Source organism: Cyprinus carpio, chromosome A2, assembly GCF_018340385.1.
Source record: "Cyprinus carpio isolate SPL01 chromosome A2, ASM1834038v1, whole genome shotgun sequence".
Classification (NCBI taxonomy): domain Eukaryota; kingdom Metazoa; phylum Chordata; class Actinopteri; order Cypriniformes; family Cyprinidae; genus Cyprinus; species Cyprinus carpio.
Genome location: NC_056573.1, coordinates 24141535 through 24165453, shown reverse-complemented (window position 1 = coordinate 24165453; position 23919 = coordinate 24141535). Strand labels below are relative to the sequence as shown.

The following is a 23919-nucleotide window of genomic DNA, read 5'->3' as shown; positions in this document are numbered from 1 at the left end:
CTGTTTGTATGTTACTTTTTGATTTTGAAGATACAGTGTATAATCACTGCAAATATCAAGTACATACTTCCAATTTTTTTTTTAAAGGACAATCTTAGAATGATATCCATGCTCAGTAGTTTAGATGACAAAAGGAGAGATTGGACTGGTTAAGATTATCTAGCATTTTGGATCGGATTATATTTCAATTTTTATTTTTTTTTCATCCCTCTTTCCCATTCCTGAGATCTTGACAAAGGAATCGTGAAAACTGGGATCAGGCTGTAATCTGTCTAGAGTTACTGTAGTGGAAAAAAAAAAATAAAAAAATAAAAAAACACGGTAGAAAATTAGAGCTGTTGGAAAGCGTAATGTTCAATGTTGTGCATCATAATTGGTAGGTAGATAAGGATATACCATAGCATGTTCAGAAAGAACGATTTCAGCCATCACCTCCTTCGATGTGCCTTTTTACTCTTTTACTCATGTGATTACAGTTACAGTAGTCAGCAGATCTGATTTCATGTTATTCAGTAGTTTCATCCCGAAAGGAGCCAGTGTGATGAGTTTTTGTGAAGTATAAACGTCATTGTGTTTCAGGTGAGGGATGCTGGTCCTAGGTTTCAGGTTCGGGTCTTGCTCTGGTAACTCTTTTACCTCACACTGTAGTACTGTACTCTCAACCTCTTACATGCCCTCTGATGTTGCTTACACTACACTTAAAAGTACGTAATAATATTATATTATGGGTAGAATGTATTATATGTAATGGAAAACCTTGTTTGTGCCTCTTATTGTCCCTGGTTAACATTTAGACCTCAAATCTAAAAATATTTTTTAGAAAGTGTTTCAGAAAGAATGCTTCTTTGAATCAGTATTTCCTGCGTAATCCATGAGTGATTTATGTTTTGTTATAAAATTGTACAGGGTTAAGAGAACATTGTATATTTTAAATTTTAAATAAAGGTGGAAAACTATCAGTCTGTGTTTTCTCTTGGTCAGTGATCAGTTTGAGCAGGTTTCTCTCAGCAGTGAGTGTGAAGTAGAGAGAATGGACTGGAGCTGGAGTTGAGTAATTACAGAATGCTTTCGACAGTGAGGTCTTCATTTTTTATTTTTTGCTTCACTCAATATATCTCAGGTTTTGCGTCACTGGAATGGCACGTTAAAGGAATTGTTCAACCAATAAATGAAAATTGTCATCATTTACTAACCTCATGTTTTTTCAAAACCTGTATGAGATGCGTGTGTATGTATAGTATATATAAATTATAAAATGGTATAGCTTGTTATTTAACATTTAATAGTAATAAATGTTTTAATAATATCAATTTTGTTAAATATTAGAGCAAAGAACCACTATTTTATATCATACTGTTTAAACAGTAATTTATATAGGCTATTTTATAATTTTGTGTATCGTAACACCTGAATATAAACATTGTTATTAATACAATAATGTTATTTATAATATAAAAGTTATTAATGTAATGTCATAGCTTTTATAATTATATTTCTAATAAATTATATAATTTATAATATACTTAACTAACCTACAGCTCTAACGGAATTACAGTAAAATTAACTCTTATCTTCGAAATAGACATTAATATACGAGCAGTATTATAACCTTACAATTATACTTTTCACCAAAAAAATGAGAGATTTCTGCCTGCGGGTCATAATGTAGTCACTCGGGTGAGCTGCTGAATGCCATCCATCTCTCACCCAGAGAAGGCGTGTCGTTTCCCTGGAAGTAACATCATCCAGCAGCTCTTTGTCCCGCTGCTGTGTGTGTGTCAGTACCGGGCTGAGCTGCTCGAGTCATGGCGGCGGCGCCCGCGAACCCCCGCTCCGGGAGCCCGAGAGCGCAGCTGCCGCCCTGCTATTACGAGGGATACCTGGAGAAAAGAGGAGCGAAAGAGAAGGTAAGCGGCTGTTATTACGTGTCAAACACTTGATCAGATTATATCATCACGCGCAGCGGCGTATCATATTGTGTGGATATGGGCGAGGTTCGCATGGATCAGCTGTCTGAACCTTATTTCGTTTGCCAAGTGACCACTCAAATGTTGATTGTACATTTTATTGTAACCTTCATGGATGAATGAGCCGGTGTAGCACAAATCATCAGAACACTGGTGTCTCTCTAGCGTTATGCCGCTGTCTGAAAGCTCTTTAAATGCCATAACTCATATTTGAGCTGTTTCTTCTGTTTGGTGCTTTAAATTGTCGGCAGCTACTCTGGTAATGGACACATCTTAATGCAAACCACATGCAATCGGAAGTGTGTGCTTATATAAATATGATCCATCACGTGTTTTAATCCTCAAGCATTCATTCATTCATTCCCTCACATTCTCTTGCTGCATTGCATCTATCATGTTACATGCAGATCCGAGTTCACTGTTATCTGCTGCAGACTGTTTAATCTTGTCAATTGTAATTTAATATGATAGATTGGGATTGAATTATCCAGTCTTTTGAAAGGCTTCATAAGTGGTGCATGACTTCTACCAAGTGCACATTTGCAGATTCTGTTTTTATGTAACTTTGATACGCAAAAGTTAATAATAAATACTGTAGGTTAGAAATCATTAACATACCGACCTTACTATCAATGCATAATGCAAATTTTAGTGAACCGAGTTAATACTGTGCAAAATAAGTGTTTGATTTTATTGACTTCATTTATATCAGCAATATATCATCCATAAAAATTTGCCTTTTAAGTATCAGCATTTTCGATTGGTCTGTATTTTATTATAACATTCTTTATAATATAATTTGTTCTATTATAGTGCATTATATTTTCTATATATCTAGACAGATGGATACTTTAGAAAGTGTGTAAAACTCTGAATATGCAATAATATTTACTAAACAATAAACAAAGTGCAGACAAATATTTTACGTATTCTTTGTGATTAGTGAATAAAATGTAATCTTCTCTTGAAGTAACCAAATGAATTTTAACCAAATTATATTACATTGTATTTTCTATTTTTATCTGTAATATATGTGCACCGTAGGCAGTATGTAAAACTCTGAATATGCAGTAGCTGTTAAACAGCGCAATGTACTGACAAATATATTTCAGTTCTAAGCTAAAATATTACCCAAAGCGAAAATGTGTTGACAAAGAGAGCCACTTACACAAATGAGTCCCAAACCGCATATTCAGGAGGGAATATTCAGAGGGGTTCAGGTGCACCGTGTGTAGGGGGGGTGGGTCTCAGATTTAGGACAGCTGTGCTCCGGGTTGGTGTGTGTTTGTGTGTGTGAGAGCCGTGCCCTGGGGAGCCATGAGCTGCCACTGAGATCAGGATTGAGCCAGACAGAGCAGAGAATTACAGACAGAAGAGCAGTAATCTATGCAGAGATGACTGCCATTTACTGCGCTGTCAGAACATTAGCATGTCAAAATTATGTGTTAGAGCCCTGAACAGACATTTAACCAACCAGAAAGAGATGATTTGTCACTTTTGTGTCTTTATATAAATGCCCAAATATAATGCAAATTAGTTGACATGCAGATCTTATATTTACTTATAGAACAGATATAGAAATATCGCTTCTGTTCTCTCTGGATGCAGGTTGCTCGGCGTTTATGGACCTGTTTATGTGGAAACACGCTGTACTTCTTCAACACCACTAAGGACACAAGTGTAAGTGACATATTCAGGGACTGGCAACCCATACAGCTGTTTACAACATACAATCCTATATCAGTCTGAGAAGCATTAGGATCTAGATCTAGAAGGACATTTTTCTGCAAATCCCCTTCAAGTCTAAAGTCCATCGTAACCTTATCTCAATAAGCGCAGTCAGCCATGTGAAAGCAGATGGTTAAGAGTTTTATCAGACTCTACTTATTGTGGTTTCAGTATTGATTTTAATTCTGAACCCATCAGATAGCAGTTCAACCTCTTTAACCTCAGCTGTGGATGGGAAGGGGGTGGGGGGTTGAGTAACATGCAAAGTTTGCTGAAGAATCACACTGTGTGGGAGTGTAATATTTACATAGATGTTCACGGAATGTGATCACTTATAAAGTGTGTTCATTCTGGTGTGTTATTTTGAGTTGTGTTTTTAATATTAATAGAATAGTTCACTTCATTCACTCACCTTCATGTCGTTCCAAACCTGGGTTATTATTCTTCCAGGAAACACAAAATGAGATCTTAGGCAGAATGTCCAAGCTACTGTTTTTCACTGAACAGTCGTGTGATTTTCTTGTATTTATATATGTTTTTGTATTTTCCCACCAGAAAAAGTATGAACCATGTGAATTGTGTAAATCAGAGAAAAATGTTATTTTAAATTGATTGATTGTTTACAATAATTTACTCCAAAACAAAAGACCTTTATAGTTTAACATTTGAAAGCAAAAAAAATAAAAAATTAGTATTGTAATTTTATTGTGTTCTCTAAACTGCTATTAATAATAATAATAATAATAATAGTAGTAAACAGTCATTTTTACTGTACAATAGTATTATTGCAATTGTAAATTAATATTATATATTTAATATAATAACAATGTATTATTTGTTTCATTTTTATAATTTAAATAATACAAAAATATATTACCATTTATTATTATTCAAACCTGATTTTTTTAATATAAATATTTATTAATAGAATTTAATATTATTTTAAAAATTAAATAATATACATTAGAAATTCTGCACAAAATCTCTCTTTTGTGTTTCACAGAAATCAGTCAGGGTTGGAAAGGCATTTTTGGGTAAACTGTTCCTTTAAATGCCGCTCTGCGTATATGTGTTTTCTGATTAGTATGTAGAGAAGTTGGATCTGAGTGGGTTTGTGTCTCTTATCGATGACCCAAGTCGTGATCGGAATCTGGAGGCAGCCAGACTGAACCTCCGGATGAAGGATGGAGAAATCAAACTCACTGTGAGTATCAGATGTCTGTCAGTATGCATGCATCTCATTCCTCTCATGCCCTTAATCTCAGTCTCGCACACACAGACCGTCTGCTGTGTATTGCACACTGAATAGCAAAAGCTTTCTTAAAACGATAAGCTCCAGGTTGAATGCGTGGTCAGTCACACTCCAAATACATCTCAACCTTCACTCACTCCTGTTTGAGCAAATGTGAGTCTTTCAGTCTTCACAAACATGGAATTTACCTTTGACACACTAAAGAGAGTTTCGCTTTCACAGGCCACTATTTTACTCATGTTTGTGCTCACCACATCTGATGCCAGTTATAACACTTCCACAAAGCTCCAGGTCATATTATGGTCAGGTCAAGACTAAACAGCACTTACTGTACAGTGAAGGATCCCTATCAGTCTTTGCTCAGGAAACCCTCGGCTTATTCTGCATTCAGAATTAGGGCCGATCAGAGGCTAGAGTGATTATACAGAGATTACCACCACAGAGAGGCACGAAAACACTGTACTTCGATACATCCTCTTACAGACCCCATGAGCAGCCCTTCCATACCTCAAAAAAAGTGTAAATTAAAACAAAAGTCTGGGGTCAGTAAGATTTTTTAATGTTGTTGAAAGAAGTCTAACCAAGGCTGTATTATTTGATCAAAAATACATTAAAAACTAAAATATTGTGAAATGTTATTATTCTTTGTTGAATAGAAAATTCTAAAGAACAGCATTTATTTGAAATGGAAATCTTTTATTATTAACATTATAAATTCTTTACTGTCACTTTTGATCAATTTAATGCGTCCTTGCTGAATAAAAGTATTGATTAAATCAATAAATGTAATGGAGATCTAATTGACTGTGAGGTATTACATGTCTCTAATGTAATACAGTAGTGAAAGGAAATATTGGATTGAATGATAGTTATTAATAACATAATTAATGTCAATGTCTCTCTTTCTTCTCAGGCTCCAAATCTGGAGGCGCGTGAGCTGTGGAAAGGTTTTCTCTACTCTGTCGTAGATGTAAGTTCAGTCAAATGAGGAAATGTTTTTTAACAGAAATTGACATAAATTCTTTATTCTCATAGGTGAGTTTATGCCCTTACATAAAAGGGCAGAATGCTAGTGAGAAAGCGCGAGCATTTTGTTATTGCACACTAAAAACAGGTCAAGTTTTGTATGTCAATAAACACTTACAGCTTCTCCTGCAGAACAATGAATTCCGATCAGACTCATTCTTTTTAGCACGTAGTGCTGAATAATACTGTTGTTCTGTGTTTGTTAATGACATCTCAGACCTTTGAACTGCAGGGTTTGAGTTTTATAACCAGGTTTAAACAATGCAATAGATGCCTTTGTTTCTTTGGGTTTAGGAAGGATTTGTTATGAAAGTAACAAAAGCTTTTTGGGAAAAAGGATTATAATGGGCTATTTTAGATTACTTGTTCTTTATTTTATGCTCATTTTTTAGACTACTGTAGACTTTGTTAAATCTAATATTGTTGATAGTTTTGTGAATGTTTTTTCAGATTTTAATTTTTAACTTATATTATCTATTTTATAATTAAATCAGTTTATATGAATGTTTTTGTTGGACTTTAGATGTATAATAAAGTCGATTTTCCATCCATCATAAAACATGACCAGGTATTATAAAAACTATTTATTAGCATCATATCCACCATCTCTAGTTCAACCCCACCAAAACACCTCCCACACGCTGCTTTAGTGATCCTGCTCACTTGTTTTTAATAGATAAAGAGATCAGAGTCCCCATGCATACAGCGTCACTATGGACTGTATATTTAACCGTGCAGATTAGAATGACATATGCTTTGGGTTTGATTCCAGCTGGCTGTGCCCACGTCTCTCACCCTGCTGCCCGGGCAGCTGCACATGCTGAAAGAAGTCGTGGAGAAAGAAAAAATGCGTCGAAAGGCACGCGTGTCTTCCAGAGCCCCCTCGTCCCCCCTCTCGCTCCCGCTGGTGGGGGAAATACCTGCGTGAGTATCTGTTTATGTGAGCGAGTGCGTTTGGGTGGAGAAGGTTCATAGATGACATTCTTGACTGTCTGAGTGTTTATACATAGCTAAAACATCACTCTTAATATTGCTCTTATAGAAGTAGGGCTGGTATTTTTAAACAATTTTGCCTGCCTTATAAAACAGATGAAAAATGTGTCCTACCCAGTAATAAAAATAAACAATAACAACAATGTAAAACTAATTTCATATGTCAAACTCAAATAAATGAGATGTTTTAGGGATTATCCTATCTTCATTTGGATTTTTTTTTTGAAGGTGTATGTTTTATGAGGTATGTGCACTGTGGCTGATGTGTTATTTATAACTTCTCATCTATTTACAGACTAATATTGTCATGTCTTGCCATGTTAAAATAACACTCCAAACTAAAGTTGGCTGTGATTAGATTATTTTATTTTATTTTATTTTGTTCTCTATTTGTAGATTGTAATTTTTAGGCTTTTTTTAACCAAAATGTTATTATACTTAACTGAATAATCTGATTCTTAGTGGATACTTGAGACAAATGCTAATGAAGTTGTGCTTCTGTGTTATTTGGCAGGTGTTTCAGGCCTGTGTCTCGTACTGAAGCTGAGGTGCTGTTAGAAAGACATCCAGACTGCGGGAACATGCTGCTCAGACCAGGCCGAGACGGATCTTCACTCGCCGTCACCACACGACAAGACCTGAATGGGTAAAAACACTGAAACGGCTCTCTGTCTCTCTCTCTCTCAGTATGATTTATTCCTATCATTGAGAGCATTAACCTCCAAAAATACACTTTGGCTCTGTTCTATAATCTAGTAAGATGTCTTGCTGTCGACTGTATACATAGGCATCTTAAACCACATAAAACCTCATTAGTCACTAATTAGATGTTCTTAATAGATAGCAACTCTGAACACTACACAAATAATGCTCATGAAATGTAGTACACATGAATCTGGACTCCAGTTAATTCCAGTAGAACATAAAATATACAAAGCATATATAGTTGACATTTCATTTGATCTGATCTGGCAGCTTGGATTGTCTTCCACTGAGGTTTGTGCAATGTATTCTTTAGGACAATTCATTATGAAATCAAAAGTGCCTGTTGTGACATCATCACTTGATTTCATTATGACTCCATAAATTATCATAATGACATGCTGCTGGATTTCATTTTGACCAAATGAATAGACGTGACTGAATTTTCCTTTATTATGTAATTGTTACTGGATTTCCACTTAATTTCACTGGATCAGTGTTACTTTGGTGTTATGTACTATTATAGTATTTTATAATATTTTTAATTTACTTTTATTTTTAAATTTCGTTTTCATTTTAATTTTAGTATTTTTATTTTTAGTATTTTTATTTAGCTTTATTTTAATTTCAGTTTTAGTAATTTTAGTACTTAAATTGTGTCATTGTGGACAAGGACGTGTATTTTGACTATTTAGATTTTTTTATTTCAAATAATGGGGGGAAAAATAATAGTTCGAGTTAACAATAACAACATTGCACTGGATGTCATTGGTACACATCAGAACAGAGTCATGTATTATTAGTCTCTCTTCTCTGTTTCAGATCAGTGTTCAGGCATTACAGAGTGACACAGAAGCAGCAGGGTGGTTACATCATCGACGTGGAAAACCCAGTATGTGAAAATGTCTTTCTCAATAAAGGGAATCTGTGTGAAAACATCAGCCTTGGGGAAATCTCACTCCTCTTATTCTTGGTCTCTTCCTGCAGATCCCTTGTCCCACACTGCATGATGTCATCAATGCACTGATGGAGAAAACTGCCGGGACTCTTCAGCCCTTTATATTAGAAGAGCCTTATGAGGAGAACATCAGTACGTCACAAACACGCTCACACATGTACTGTATATGCTCACAATCTGTGCATCTACATTGTTGAGTCTGGCCATAAAATAACACATTCTGAATTCAGTGTTCAAATTTCCTTTTCCTGTAGCGTTTGTGTCTTCCAACGATGAGAATGGAGAGCGAACCCTGCACTCTGCTCTCTCTGGACCTCTTTCTCGTGCTCCATCACTGCCGCCTAAACAAGGTACCACACATCTCATGCTCCACAGCTTCACACAACTACATCTGCTGCCATTTGTTCATATTTTGAGATTGCTGCAGCGTCATATGATTTAAATGGTACAAGAGCTGCTAACTAAATGGTCAAATAGTGACTTTTATAATGAATTGTCTGTTATGTCAGTTTCAGTGCCTCTGCCAAATAACATGCAGGAACAGTTACACTTGAATGCTGTAGTGACTCTTGTTGCAAAAGTATGAAACAAGTCTCAATCTGTGTGTTTGAGCAATTTGTGTAGGAATGTGTGGCTTGTAGGAATTGCACAACCCTGGGAGATGTTGCTGGCTGTCTGGAAACACTAAATGCAGGGCTGCCCATGCTTATAAGTCAATGTGAACTAGTGAATGCTTTTATCCAGATCAATATACAGTACAGTTTGCCTATGTCCACCTCAGATTCTCTTGACTAAGTGAGTGAGTTTGTATGTGTGTGTTCAGTAGGTACAGACAAATGGTCTCTGCGGTCACAGACGAGATCTCCCAGTTCCTCACCAAGATCCGTTTCCCCACCTGGCTCCCCGTCCAACTCCATGAGAAGGCTTGTTCTGTCTCCCTCACCGCTCTCTCAGTGTAAGACCCCAAGGGCATTTTCTAAACGGCTCCAAAACTGTTTATCATAAAATTTCAATGGACAGCATTTTAGGGGGTTTCTGATTTTTATTGTGTTTTCCAACATATGGACTCAAATAGCCAGAAAGAATATCAATAATATGAAAATCTTGGAAGGAAAAATATAATAAATATAATTGAATAATATATTTTAAATTGTATGAATACATAATATAATTTTTAAAAATAATAATTACATTTTTAAGAAATTACTTTTTTTCAGCAAGGATGCATTAAATTGCTCAAAAGTGACAGTAAAGAAATTCATAACATTACAAAGATTTCTATTTCAAATAAATGCAGTTCTTTTGAACTTTCTATTCATCAAAGAATTGTGAAAAACTGTTTCCACAAAAATATAATAATAAATGTTTCTTGGGTGCCAAATCAGAATATTAGAATGATTTCTGAAGGATCACGTGACACTGAGTAACGATGCTGAAAATTCAGCTTTGTATCAAATTGCAAATTAAAATATATTAAAATAGAGTTTAAATTGTTACAATATTTCACAATATTACTGTTTTAACAAAACTTTTTGATCAAATAAATGTAGCCTTGGTGAGCATAAGACACTTTTTTTAATAGCATTTCTTAAATCTTTGAACAGTAGTGTATATTGTTTTCCGATGTGCACTTTTGTCTCAGGGACCCCAAACATACAGAAAGTAAAATCAATATAAACAGAACAGGGTGAAAATATGACTGTATATTTAAAAGATGACTAGGAAGTTTTCTTGCCATCAGGTCTAACAGACGAGCTCAAACAGAAGCTGGAGAAGAGACGGACCAGTCAAGAGTGATTTCCTCCTCGTTTCTCCCCACCCTTCGTCGTCTCATTCTTCCAGTGCCTTCCAATAAAGACTGATGTCCCGTTGAACAGACAGGACTCCCTCTAATCGACATTCTTCCCTCAGTGTGACTGAAACAATGCCACTTTATTTGGCATAATCAATGACACAAGAGCCGAGGTCCACCAGCATATCCTGCCTCATAATAATGCTGTCACAGAATGATGCAGTTTCCTTTGAGATTGTTGTAATTTAAATGGGAAAAGTCTGAGCCAAGATTCTCGATACCTCTTACACTCTCTGTTCTATTAATTATTAGACATCAACACTCAGGTTTAGACTGACAAAACCATGAGTCGAGAGCGCATTTCCACACATTTAAGAAAGAAGCACATCAAACTTGTCTTAAAATGAAGGACTTTTATTACTGGTTTTAATCAAACACTAACTGTGAACTGGAGAGAATTTATCTATAAGCTCAGATGAATGTGAATCTGGTGATGTTTAAGGTAGGGTCCAAAATTATAAACTGGTTTTAGCTGGTTTCCCAGCCTGACCAGATAAAAAAGTTGTCAAAAAAACTCTAAAACCAGCCTGCAAAGCAGCTATTAGAAGGCTGGAAGAGCAGCTAAAACCAGCCATACAACTTATATATATATTTCCTTAAACAGAAATAAAGCAGTTTATGGCCATTAGGAAATATTTGTGGCCATAAAAATTGAGAGGTGTGTCATAAAGTTAATTTTTGACCCTGCTTCCTAGTGTCTCAGTAGATCTGCTAGTATGTTTTGAAATGTGTATGATGCTTTAGGACACATTTGCAGGGGAAACGTCCAAGTCTATATGAAGCAGGTTTTGCGCTCATAAAAAATGGTATTTGAATATAAAGGACAATTCAGCCTTCTAGAGGTGAGACTTTGTCAGATTTGTAAGCATTTAGTTTGATAGGTTGTGAGACCGTTGCATTTGTGTCATTATATCATTATCAGTTTTATGAACATGCATGGTGCTACTGTGACTTTGTAGATACGTCATGTGATGTTAAAATCATGTTGTTATTTAGAACTGTGATATTTATGGGAATTAAAGGGAAGGTTTTGTAGAATTCACCCACTGTTCTAGTTTTACATGTTGTGAACTGCGTTTGATCGTTGCCCACAGCTCTTTAGCGGCACTGAAAACAGTCGGACCAGGAGATCTTCCGTATTCTCTCTGTGGTGAGCATATAACGTTACCTTTTGATAATCGACTAGAAGTTCAGGAGAGTCTAGTTCAAGTAAGAAAAAAAAACTAACTTAGAGGGGATTTTCTTTTTTGCTGGGGCGATTGTTTTTATGTTATAATGGACTGTTTTAGAGGAAGCTTAGCTAATATACAAGTAAAACATAAAATACTTTAAACTATTTATTTATTCGGTAAATATCCGGTTATTTGACAATATCACAAGGGGTTTATCGCAAAATAAATCTCTTCAGGAGAGGTGAAACTGAATCCTGTCAGGAACACCAGAGGGCGTCAGTAACTACGCCTGCAACTCTTACCTCAGCCGTTCATACCTGTAAAACGATTCGTAATACACGGATTATGATTTATTTCACATGTTATGGGTCTTTCCTGCTATGCGGTTTTGGCTTCAGTGTTGGAAGTGTTTTTTTTTTTTTTTTTTTTTTTTTTTTTTTGCATTCTACCAAAATAGTGACATATTTAACTATTAGGAATGCATATTGGTCAAGCTCGGGGACTCAAAAAATAATAATTATGGGTAGATTGTTCAGACACTGGCCATGAAAATATTTCACCCAGTTAGGGACATATAGATAGTTATCACAACATGTTAAAAATGTGAATGTTAAACAATAATGACCTTTTCTTGGATAGCATATGTCCCTTTAAAAAAAAAAACAATAACAAAACAATAATTGATGAATAGAATATGTCTTAATTATTAAGAACAGGTACTTTTTGTGCCAATTTTTGCCTATAGGGATTGATTAACAAACAAACACAAAAACCATCGCAAGAAGGAACAGTAATGGTCAGTGATGCCATTTTTTGTGTTTTTTATTATGATGATAATTATGACGGAAAAAATGGATGCTGCGTTAATTGTATTAAATAGTTTTATATTTCCAAGCTCAGCCTAGTGGGTGTTTTTTTTTTTTTTTTTTTTTTTTTACCTTCAAGATCGAGTTCTGTACCAGTGACCTGGGAGCTTAAGGGTTCTGCACAGTATATAGAAACTTATTTGCTATATACACTAAATACTATTTATTATATTAGAATTTCCACTGTTCAAAAAAACTCTACGGAATGTTGTAAACTGTTGTAACAAAGGAAATCAAGAAATGTATCTCTTTTGTTTACTACATCACTAGATTTTCTTGAACATCAGACCAGAAAACACAATACAGCCTCTCCTACACTATTCTTTCTACAACACACACACAATATCTTGCTGACACTTGTAGTGACTTGCACTACAGCATGTTCTCTCTCTCTCTCACTCTCTCTCTTCTCCAGTAGAAGAATGTCTTTGACTTCACACTGCAGGATCTGAGCAGTTTAATGCTCTCTCACACAAAGCAGAAGACACCATGAGATCCATTCAGTGCAAAGCCACGACTCTCACACTCTGCTGCCTTTGAGACTTAGACAACTTTTGATCTGTTCTTCACCGGAGGGCTGGAACTGTGAGTGTGTGTGTGTGTGTGTGTGTGTGTGTGTGTGTGTGTGTGAGAAGAGGAACCACTCATGCGGGCACAGGAGAACTGAGATTCTAACTGAAAATTTGGTTGCATGGTGAGTTGCTGCTGACCCATATTTTTCAGCCATTGCTGCATTTAAATTTTATTTTCAGAGGAACTGAGAACCGTATTGAAAAGAACACAGTTGAAACAGCTGTTGTGAGGTTTAAAGAGGCATTCACTGATCACACACTTTTCTTTTAATGTGTTGATGTGTAAACATCACTAATTAAAAATTAGATTTTGGTATCATTTGTGATGTCCTTATGCTGTCTGCTTGTGTTATTCCAATGTTATTCAAGAATTATGTATATACTACTATTGCATTTTATTGTTTTGAATTAGATGTCATTATTATTTCTTCAAATGTAGTTTTAATTGAAGTTTAAGTAGTAATGTGCTTTTGCCATTATTAGTTTATTTCAGTTTCAGATTTAGTAATTTAATGCTTAACTTATTTTCAGCTATTTGTCAATGCAACATTTTTTTTAAATTTTCCATTTAAATTTAAATTTACATTTTTAAGTTTAAGTTTTTCATCTAATATTTACATTTTATTTTATAGTTTTAGTTAACATTAAATAATTAAATACGGTTAACAACACTGTAAATAACTCTGTACAGTACTTAAAAAATACCATCATGTATTGTCCAATAATGCTATATTTGTATTATAATAACTTGGTGGGTTTTGCCAGGTTAATGCAGGAAATAAGTTCTGTGACCACTGAAAGTTTATGATTCTTAAACATTTTGTTTTATCAAGATAATCTCCACAGATGAGCACAACTTTTATCGCCAAGCCTAATCGTAGTTGGTATAAGTAGAAAGCTAAAGTTGTAAAGTTTGGGCTAGAATAATTTGCAAAAGCACAATTCTAAACAAAAAAAATCTGTAAAAGTGGACAAGTGAGTAGATGAGTTTACATAATTACATTTAAAGTCCCAACAACCTCTGTAGTCCTATTTAGCTGCTTCTCAGCAGCCACCTTTTTCAAGACGCATAAAAGCTTAAAATAAAATCACAAGTGAGTATTACTGTTGTATTTTATGTTGTAAAATAAAACGTGAAAATATCTTCAGCTTATGTTATTTCAGGTATTTAGCAGAAAAAAAAAAAAACTGATGATGGAACTGGAGGTTAAAAAAAAAGTCAAATCTTTGTCCCTGGATTTTAGGACTCATTCCGGCAGCATGTTATTTAAGATAAACTACTAGCATACTACTCTTATTTGTGGTATTCCTAGTATGCTATTCAGAATTCCAGTCAATGTTTTTGACATAGTGGCACAAAAATCACACTTCAACTTGTCAAAGTGATAAAATACACTGAATAAGTATATGATTTGGATAAAATTAATAAGATTTTGTGTGTGTGTGTGTATATGTATATATTTTCACAATGCCTTTGATGGTGTTTTGAAGTAAGAAACCTGTTTGAGGGCAGATTGAGCTAACCTGCGCAGTTTCTGAAAATGACTTCCTTATATGGGTGTCCTTAGACATAATATGATTCATTTAAGGGATTAAAAAATATTTGACTCATGTTGTATCTTAAAAACTCCCAAAAGGTGCAATTTAGGGCTGGTAGTGTGTAAGGTTGTGGTAATTATAATTGGCCTATATTAGCATCTATTAGGGTAGGAAGTCCCCTTGATGATTTAAAAATAAGCTTGTGTGTACATGTGCATGTTATGGTGAAATATGAGCGGTATCTGATGAGATCAACGCTCATGCTACAGCTCATCTCTCTTGACATGCCATAATCATGCTCTCAGTCAGCATTGTAAACAACCGCCATTGCAATCAAATGTTACAATACAGACATTCTGTCGAAATTAGCAGCTCTGTCTTTACTTACAAAGGGTTACTGGTTTTAATAGGACAGGATAGGGTTTGATTGACTGGTTGAAACCCAAAACTTGTCATGCATTTACATTTACTCCCTGTCATTAATATATTGTACAGTACATGCAAGTACTAAATTTAAGCACATAATTTTTTTTCTGCATCTGCAAAAATATTTTTTGTCTGGAAGGCAATAAAATGGATAGATATATACTTACATGCCACATGTATATAGAGGTTATGGGTTAGTAAGCAACTTCCTAGCAAAAGCAGGTTGCAAAATGATGGGTTTGTTCATCCTGTTTCTTCATCACGTCAGGTAGTTAGCAACAGCTTTCAGACAATAGATATTTCCTGGGAGTTTTTATCAGTCTGTCATCTTTAACAAGATCAGAATGAGAGATTACTTTTTAAATACTTTTTAAAATAACTTTTCAGATTGGGCATCTGTGCGAATTACTTGTGAAAACTGTTCTTGAGGTTTTTAAGACATATCATAGGATGTGGTGGGGGCTTTTTTTATGTTCAGTCATTCTGTGGCTTGAAAAGCAGAACTGTATGTCTCTGTCAAGGTCCTAGAGCAGCAAAAGCTTTCATCCTCTTCATTAGCATCACTATAGCAGTGGCAGAAATACTGCTGCCAGCACCCCTGCCTGTTCACACTCTCTCTCTCTTTCAGATGGTCTCACAGGGTTCTTTGCTGAAGAGTGTTCTTTGCAGCTGAAGTCATATATCTCAGTATGGAAGCACTCCAGACTGAAACGAGGGAGAAGCAAGGATGAGGAAACTCTGACAGACAGACGACACAGGAATCTAGCACTCGCACAGTCTTTAGACCAAAGTCACGGACTGATTTTTTTTACTGAAGTGCTGTATGATGTTTCTGCTGGGTGTTCTGTGCGTGTTGTGCGTCTGGAGTCCGGCAACTCTGACCGGTGGATTGGGATCCACACCGAATACCATACCTCGCAAAACAGTGCCAGTTAGTAGTAAGTTGACTTTATGATAATTATGTTTGGACATCGTTACAAAATACCATGTACTTTGGTACTTTGATGTTAAGTGGTCTCAGAAAATATTAGGGCTCCTAAAAATTAGATACAAAAATATATTAAATCAAAAGGTGGCATCTGCAACAATTTGTGTAAAAGCCATGGTATACCTTGGTGCTTGGTGTTCTATTTACATTTTCATATATCAAGGTGCTTTAATTAAAAGGTAATGTGCTTTAAAAAATATTATGGTATTACTATACCATGATAGTGTCCAAAATAATATATATATATATTTTTTTTCTATTGCAGGCCAGTATTTTCATTGGAGTAACATTAGATTTATTTATGTAATTATTAATTTATTTTTGTATATATATTACAGGACCATAGTTCTTTCTTCAAACAACATTTAGTTGTTCTGTGTGTGACGTCCAGTTTTGGCAAACGTTAGCTACTCCTGCCCTTGACTGTGGTCTTCATGTGTTGCTAGGTAATGGAGGACGTTTGTTTCGTGAGGAGGGTGTTTGGAACTACACCACTATGCTTCTGAGGGAAGATCTCAACATGCTCATCCTGGGTGCCAGGGAAGCCATTTTTGCCCTTGATCTTGATGACATTACAGTCAAAAAGGCCAAGGTGAGGTCTTAAATGCATATTTACATACACGTCTTATGCCACGATTCAATTTGTTTGCTAAGTCATTAAATATTACTCTGTAGCCAGTTTTTAAATTTATTTATTATTATTTTTATTTTTATTTTTGTATATAGAGATGATGGTAAATTGTATTTATTCTCCACAGGTGTATTGGCCAGTCACAAATAAGGAGCAAAAAGTCTGTTCCAATAAGGGAAAAGATGCTGCAGTGAGTTTTCACATCTTTTGTGCTTTTAATATATGTTTTTATTATGAGTGGGCAGAATGCAGTTTATTAAAGCTTTAAGACATTTTTCGGTAAAATGTTGAATATCTTAGCAAAATGTACTTTTCAAAACACTCTTTTCATGGGATAATTTATATTTTTTACATAAATAGAAAATGTGTCATATGCATGGATTTGCTCTGCATGAATTTCATAATTTATACAATTATCAAGGATACTAGATGGTTAAGGATGTTTTAAGACTGTCTAACCAAAGCAACATGCAAGAAAGTGATTCCTCTTCTTATTGATAACTACAGCAGATATCAACAGATAAAAATCAAATACTAAGTAAAAGCCAATACCAATGAAAATGCAGATTCTAGGAACATGCAGGAAACTGTTTGGTTCTGCTTGTGCTTGGTCAGATTTTTTCACATCACGTCACATCACTTATTAGTGCCCCTTGATCACATTGTTTGTTTTTTCTTTAGAATGATTGCAAAAATTATATCAAAATTCTTCATAAAAGAAACGATGACAGAATGTATGTTTGCGGAACCAAAGCCTTCATCCCAACCTGTGACTATATGGTGAGTCTCATTAAGTATTAGTGACTACAAATGTAAAATGTGCAGTATAAAGTGTTTTATGTTATGTTTGTTGCATGTTATTCTCTTAGTCCTATGCAGATGGCAATCTGATTTTAGAGGGCAAACAAGAAGATGGGAAGGGGAAATGTCCCTTTGATCCTTCTCAGCGATACACATCAGAGATGGTTGGTAGGTACTGCCTCTTCATTTATAATATTGCCAGTTAAAGTTATATTCTTATAGACCAGAGTGTGACACTAACAACACCAAGGTTATGGGTTCCAGAAAAAGCAAGAAATGATAAAAGAACATGTGTACCTTGCAGTGTCACTTTGGATAAAAGCATCTGCTAAATGCATAATTGTAAATGTCTTGATAGTTATAATGAATCACACTGTTTCAAAAGTATAGCCATGACATATAATGGAGTTACTTTGGTGCCAGTAGTTTTCAGCATCATCAATCTCTTGTTTTTTGTCTATTGCAGATGGAGTACTGTACTCTGCAACTTCAATGAACTTCCGGGGTTCAGAGCCAGTTATGATGCGCAGCTCAGAGGAATCCATACGAACAGAGTTTGCGAGCACCTGGCTCAATGGTGAGATCCAATAAAGATGACACCTAACCAAACCTCCAACCCCAGTATGGTCAAAAACAGCCAGAACATATTAGCAAACTCATCGTAGCACCCTTGCAACAAACCAAAACAGGTTTTTACAGGCAAACACCACTACATTTTCTTTAGAAAATGTCAACAATTTTTTCCCAATATGATTTTTTTTTTAGTCAAAGATTTTGTGCACTTAATGACTATTTAGTACTAATATACTATTTGTAGCATTTCCATTAGTTTTCTTGGTTGGTGCATTCAAAACCTGCATTTTTTTTTTTTTTTTACCAGTTGCCATGCAGATTTTGAATTCTACTTTTCATTGACCATCAATATAAAATGCCCACATAATGGGTTTTTTATGCCATCTACTTGCAAAGCAATCAAGCCTGGGTACTGAAGTCCAAAGGCTTGATAATGCAAATATCTAACCAACCAATCATGTGACAAGAAGCCAATGTATAACAGCAGTTCAGTTGTCATTAACACAAGTGTATAATAGAACATACTTTCACTGTGGAGTGGTTTGAGTGTCTGCTGATGACAGTCATTTACAGAGAATGTTGCGAAAACACACACACACACACACACACAAAAAAAACAGCAGTGATTGTGGGTGAAAATGCCTTGTCGTGGACAGGAAGGTGAAATATGTTTGTTTTTTTGTCATTTAAGAACCAAATTTTATCCACATGGCCCATATACGTGAGGGAGATTCAACCCCTGAAGGGGACGATGACAAGATCTATCTGTTCTTCAGTGAGACAGCAGTGGAATATGACTCATACACCAAGGTGGACGTCTCTCGAATAGCTCGTGTGTGCAAGGTGAACTGCCTTGGAGTAATATTTATGTGAATGAGCCGTACTGAGAATTTCCTGTCTGTACTACATATTATATCAGTGCAAAATGTCTTTTTTTTTCCTCTCAGGGAGACTTGGGTGGGCTGAGGACGCTGCAGAGGAAGTGGACTTCATTTCTAAAAGCAAGGCTCGACTGTCCCATTCCAAACAACAACCTGCCGCTTCTGGTCCAGGATGTGTTCCACTTGTGCCCCGGCAACTGGACCACCTGCGTGTTTTATGCTGTCTTTACCTCACAATTGTAAATTTGTGATCTTTTTGTTAAACTTTGAAAACAGCATCCTTGAGCATCTTGATTGCTTACTGCCTCAAACAAATCTTGTGTTCTCCCAGTGAACTTAATTGATGGTGTCAAGTCACCTTTATTTATTTATTTATATATATATATATATATATATATTGCTATATGCAATACAGATGGTTTCAAACCAGCTTCACGGACAGTAATGAACAAGAAAATAGCAGAATCAATGACACAAACTTCCTCAGATATGAGACCAATCCAAATTCTACAGTAAAGCAGCTTTAAAAAAGATAATAGTGTCATTATTCAGCTTATGACAGTTCCTTGTTGATTCAGTTTAGTTAAATAATAGTGTCGAGGTTGTACAGTTCATTATTTATAAAAACACTGTGTTTGATCAACAGAGACTCTTTTCAGTACTCTGCGGTATGCGCATACAAAATTGAAGACATCCAGACTGTGTTCTCAAAGGGCAAATTTAAGGCTCCTGTTACTGTTGAGACGTCGTTCGTGAAGTGGGTGATGTATTCAGGTGATGTGCCTGACCCCCGACCCGGAGCAGTGAGTCTTCTGTTCAGTAACTCTGTTCAGCACTTGTTCAGTTGCCAGAGTTCACTAACCTTCACTTTGTTTTCAATTACAGTGCATTGATAATAATGCCAGGAGAATGGGTTTCACCAGTTCTCTGGATCTTCCAGACAAAACCTTGCAGTTTATCAAAGACAAGCCTCTGATGGACCAGGCCGTCAAGGCCAGTGAAGAGAAACCCCTGCTGGTGAAGAGAGGCACTGCTTTCACTAGAATTGTGGTGGCCACAGCAACGGCCTTGAACGGGACCAGCCATCAAGTCATGTTCATCGGAACAAGTAAAGATGCCTTTATGTAAATCTGTGGTGTTTATAATCAGTAAACCCTCCAAAAGTATATATAATATTTTCAGCCAAGTATGTTTAACTGAAATTGTTGTCTTGTCTTCTGCATTGTATTGTGTTCTGTTATGTATCAGAGAGCGGCTCAGTGCTGAAAGCTGTGAATTATGACGGCGAGATGGTCATTATGGAAGAGATTCAGCTATTTGAGCCCTCAGAGCCAGTGAAGATACTGCGAATTTCCAACACCAAGGTAATAAGCAGATGCATTTATTGATGTTTATTGCTCACTTAGCAACATCATGAGCTGTGTGTGTCTGTTTTGTTTCAGCAAAGCTAATTGTATTCCTGTAACTCAAAAGTCAAAGTTTAAATAGCAGTTATTAACATTAATTTTCTGTATACATTACCATTCAAATAACTGTTTCCCAATGTATTCTATTATAAAAGTAATTTATACCTGTGATGCAAAGCTGAAATTTCAACATCATTACTCCAGTCTTCAGTGTCACATGATCCTTCAGAAATCATTCTAATATGCTGATTTGATGCACAAGAAAAATTCTTATTATTATCAATGTTGAAAACAGGTGTTCTGCTTAATTTATGGAAACGTGGATACAGAAAGTAATAAAAAAAAAAAATATATATATATATATATATATATATATATATATATATATATATATATATATATATATATATATATATATTCAATGTAATGCATCCTTTCAGAATAGAACTATTAATTCAAAACATCTTACTGAACGCAAACTTTTTAGCAGTAGTGTATCTCCACTGTGCCGTTTTATAGGAATATTTTATATACATTAAACTGAAGCAAGTCAAAATTATTGTAATCTCTATTGTCTGTAGAGATGTTATGTTAAGTTATGTGTGATGTCATGCCAACAACAGCTGTACGTGGGTTCGGAGGTGGGCGTGGTTCAGCTGTCCATCAGCGAATGTGGGCGGTACCACAAGTGTTTGGACTGTGTTCTGGCCAGGGATCCGTACTGTGGCTGGGACCTCAATGCTGACAAGTGCTCTACCATAAACAGCACACACAGAACCAGAACCAGGTGAAAAGACAAATAAATATATTTACAAAAAAAAAAAAAAATGTATTTCCACATTATTTTAATAAGATTTAAACTCATTTGTCATGCAAAAAATTGCATTGTTTTACTGTAATAAAATAGAAATCTATTATTAATAATATTTAAGTAGTAAATTATGAATACATCATGGTAGTTGTTTTAATGTCTGATGCTTTGTCTGTATTGTATTAAACTTAACAGCATAAATTAGGGAAAATTACCAGTCACACTTTAGTTTGGAGACAACTTCTCACTTCTCACACTTCTAAATGACCATAAACTACAGTGGCTTTTGCCTCAATAAACTCCTAATTTGTTGCTTATTAATAGTTAGTAAGGTATTACTAAGTTTAGGTATGGGGTATTATTAAGGGATCTAAAATATGGCCATGCAAAATAAGGCATTAATATGTGCTTTATAAGTTCTAATAAACAGCCAATATGCTTGTAATATGCATGCTAATAAGCAACCAGTTAACAGTGAGAAGTGATCCCACAACTAAAGTGTTACCGAATTATCATTTGATGCTTTGCAGTTCACCTTATTCTTAAAAGTAAAATATCTGCATACTTTATGGTAATGGAAATTTCACAGGAAAATGCAGAAATGTGTTCTTAATGCAAACTTTTGTGTGCATGAAAATTGATATTGGCATATTGCTGATTGCTGTAATATTATTTCTTCTACAGCACCATGATTCAGAGTTTGAGTGATGGTGATGCCAGACGATGTCCACAAACAGGTATTTGCATTATACCCCAGAGTCTTCATGCTCTATGTTCTTGTAGAAACACTAAAAGTTACATCTAGACCTTGTGTTACAGATGACAGTAAGTCAGTCAGCGTCTCGTTTCTCCACGACAATACCGTGAAGCTGTGGTGCCAGCCTTATTCCAACCTGGCTCAGGTCCAGTGGCAGCTGAACGGACAACCCATCAAAGCATCAAACACCTTCCAGATCCTCTCCGACAGCCTGATGATCTTCAATGCCTCTGAAGACACCAGCGGCCACTACACCTGCAGTTCTGTAGAGAGGAATTACACAACCCAGCACGTAGCGTATGATCTAAAGATCTGTAAAAAGGAAAATACACTGGTGGCTATAGTGGTGGTATTGTCACTAATTCTAGCTGTGCTAGTCATTTGGAACCTGTGCAAAGGGCATTTATCTTTGCCGTTTTGCCACAGCAGGGTAAAGGACACAGCAAACGTGTGCGAGCAAAGTTTATATGAGAACCAGCCTCCAGAACATAAACTAGCATCACCAACGGAGAACATGAACAGCAACAACAACCATGTGAACGTCCAGAGGCATTCCAGCTCTAGAGAAACAGACAGACTCTCATCCACTGTTGGTTCCTCAGGTCAGATCTCACTGAAATATAGAGACGGTGAATCTGAGATTTAAGATGTTTTTATGCAGACTTGCTAATGTTGCTAATCATCATTTATATGCAGACCGAGCCACCTGGTGCTGGTTCCTCTTTTGCAGCTGTTAACTTTTGACTAAACTGCTGTTTTGACCCACTTTTTATCCTTGATGAATCTTTACATTCTCTTCCAAATACCATCATTCAACCATCATGCACCAACATGTCCAGTGGCCGCATTTTTGCATAAAGTTTGTCTACATTGCAGCTTGCTTTGGCCAAGAATCACCAAAGTACTTTTCAAAGACAGTCAAATCACTTGGTGGCCATATTTTCAATGCCACCAGGCAGCTATTTCAGTCAAGCAAAACCAACTTCTATCTGCTTGATCGGGGAAATAGTGAAATCTTAAGAACTGCTTGGCAATATTTCAAAATTCTAACATAAACCGCCTCATAAATGCTGTTTCATACATTAAAATAGAGTTAAAATGTAACATTAAAATGCATTTGCTAAGCACGAGTCTCAGGACACTGAGTGTTTTTGTATGAACTGTTGCAATTGGCGAAAATTGTATAAAAATTGTATAGTCTTATAGGAAATGACTGTCTTACACAGAAAATGGCAGTCTGATCATGTGTATTTTTGTGTGGTTTATGTGAAATGGATACCACAAAAGTAGGCCTAAAGTCCCATTCACACCAAGAATGATAACTATAACAATAATAACCATATTAGCATTCACACCAATAGAAGATAATGTTCTGTTTATTATAAGCATGTGATTTAGTTACATTGTCTGTCACTTTAAAGGCTCGCTCATTACATTCAGGTTGATTCTCATTGGCGATATTGAGATTGCAACATCATTTCTCTGTTGTTATGCTTATAGCTGTGGTGTAGACTTCCTTTTTTTTTCAAAGAATTAGAATGATTATTAAAACTTTAGTCATAGTTACCATCCTTGGGGGTGAATGGGCCGAAAATACAGTTCTGCTTATGATCATGTAGTTCACTTGCTACAAAAACTTTAGTCACAAAAAAAAAAGCTGAATCCCAAAACCAGTGATTAGTTCTTGCTCAAAAGTTATAATTTTATCAACCTGGCATCTTGTAAAAGTGATTTTGTTTCCAGGTGGACTGAAAAAGAAAAAAAAAACATTTGGACATTTGTAATTCCATTTAAGGACAAAAAGTGAGACATGGTGTCTTGTTAAAACCTGCCATGGTTGTTGCTTCAATCCAAGTATGTTGCCTCTCCACATGGACAAGAATGAACTTCCTGTATCTTCAGGATGCCAAGACAAGTGTCAAATATCAAAGTTTAATGCAGCTTATGTTGTTTTTTTTATGAATGTACTGCAGAAACGTAATTTTAACTTTAATACCATCTTTGTACCTAAAATGCTG

The 23919-nt window shown here is 35.6% G+C and overlaps 2 protein-coding genes across 7 annotated transcripts; both read left to right on the top strand.

Annotated features, from left to right (window-relative positions):
• The first annotated feature begins 1719 nt into the window (after positions 1-1719).
• On the top strand, positions 1720-11520 carry LOC109062696 (signal-transducing adaptor protein 2-like). 4 transcript variants are annotated; one of them, XR_006153163.1, is made up of 11 exons: positions 1720-1907; positions 3576-3647; positions 4780-4899; positions 5861-5917; positions 6746-6897; positions 7481-7612; positions 8491-8560; positions 8656-8758; positions 8881-8976; positions 9251-9352; positions 9450-9583. XR_006153163.1 is itself a non-coding variant. In XM_019079764.2 (11 exons), the coding sequence occupies exons 1-11, from the start codon at positions 1806-1808 to the stop codon at positions 10421-10423; spliced, it is 1092 nt and encodes a 363-aa protein (XP_018935309.1). In that variant the 5' UTR covers positions 1727-1805; the 3' UTR covers positions 10424-11520. The 4 variants fall into 4 exon arrangements, 2 of the variants coding, with proteins under 2 accessions (XP_018935309.1, XP_042567804.1); XR_006153162.1 differs by having other exon boundaries at positions 9239-9352; XM_019079764.2 differs by lacking the exon at positions 9251-9352 and adding an exon at positions 10368-11520 and having other exon boundaries at positions 1727-1907; positions 9450-9581.
• On the top strand, positions 11184-23031 carry LOC109076507 (semaphorin-4E-like). Of its 3 annotated transcripts, none has more exons than XM_042711761.1 (17): positions 11184-11320; positions 11573-11628; positions 12935-13210; positions 15682-15991; positions 16488-16633; positions 16800-16862; positions 17354-17452; positions 17542-17641; positions 17940-18050; positions 18738-18889; positions 18994-19166; positions 19574-19730; positions 19813-20035; positions 20176-20291; positions 20957-21120; positions 21829-21881; positions 21964-23031. In XM_042711761.1, the coding sequence occupies exons 4-17, from the start codon at positions 15877-15879 to the stop codon at positions 22545-22547; spliced, it is 2256 nt and encodes a 751-aa protein (XP_042567695.1). In that variant the 5' UTR covers positions 11184-11320; positions 11573-11628; positions 12935-13210; positions 15682-15876; the 3' UTR covers positions 22548-23031. The 3 variants fall into 3 exon arrangements, with proteins under 3 accessions (XP_042567695.1, XP_042567690.1, XP_042567703.1); XM_042711756.1 differs by having other exon boundaries at positions 12932-13210; XM_042711769.1 differs by lacking the exon at positions 12935-13210.
• Positions 23032-23919: the final 888 nt, after the last annotated feature.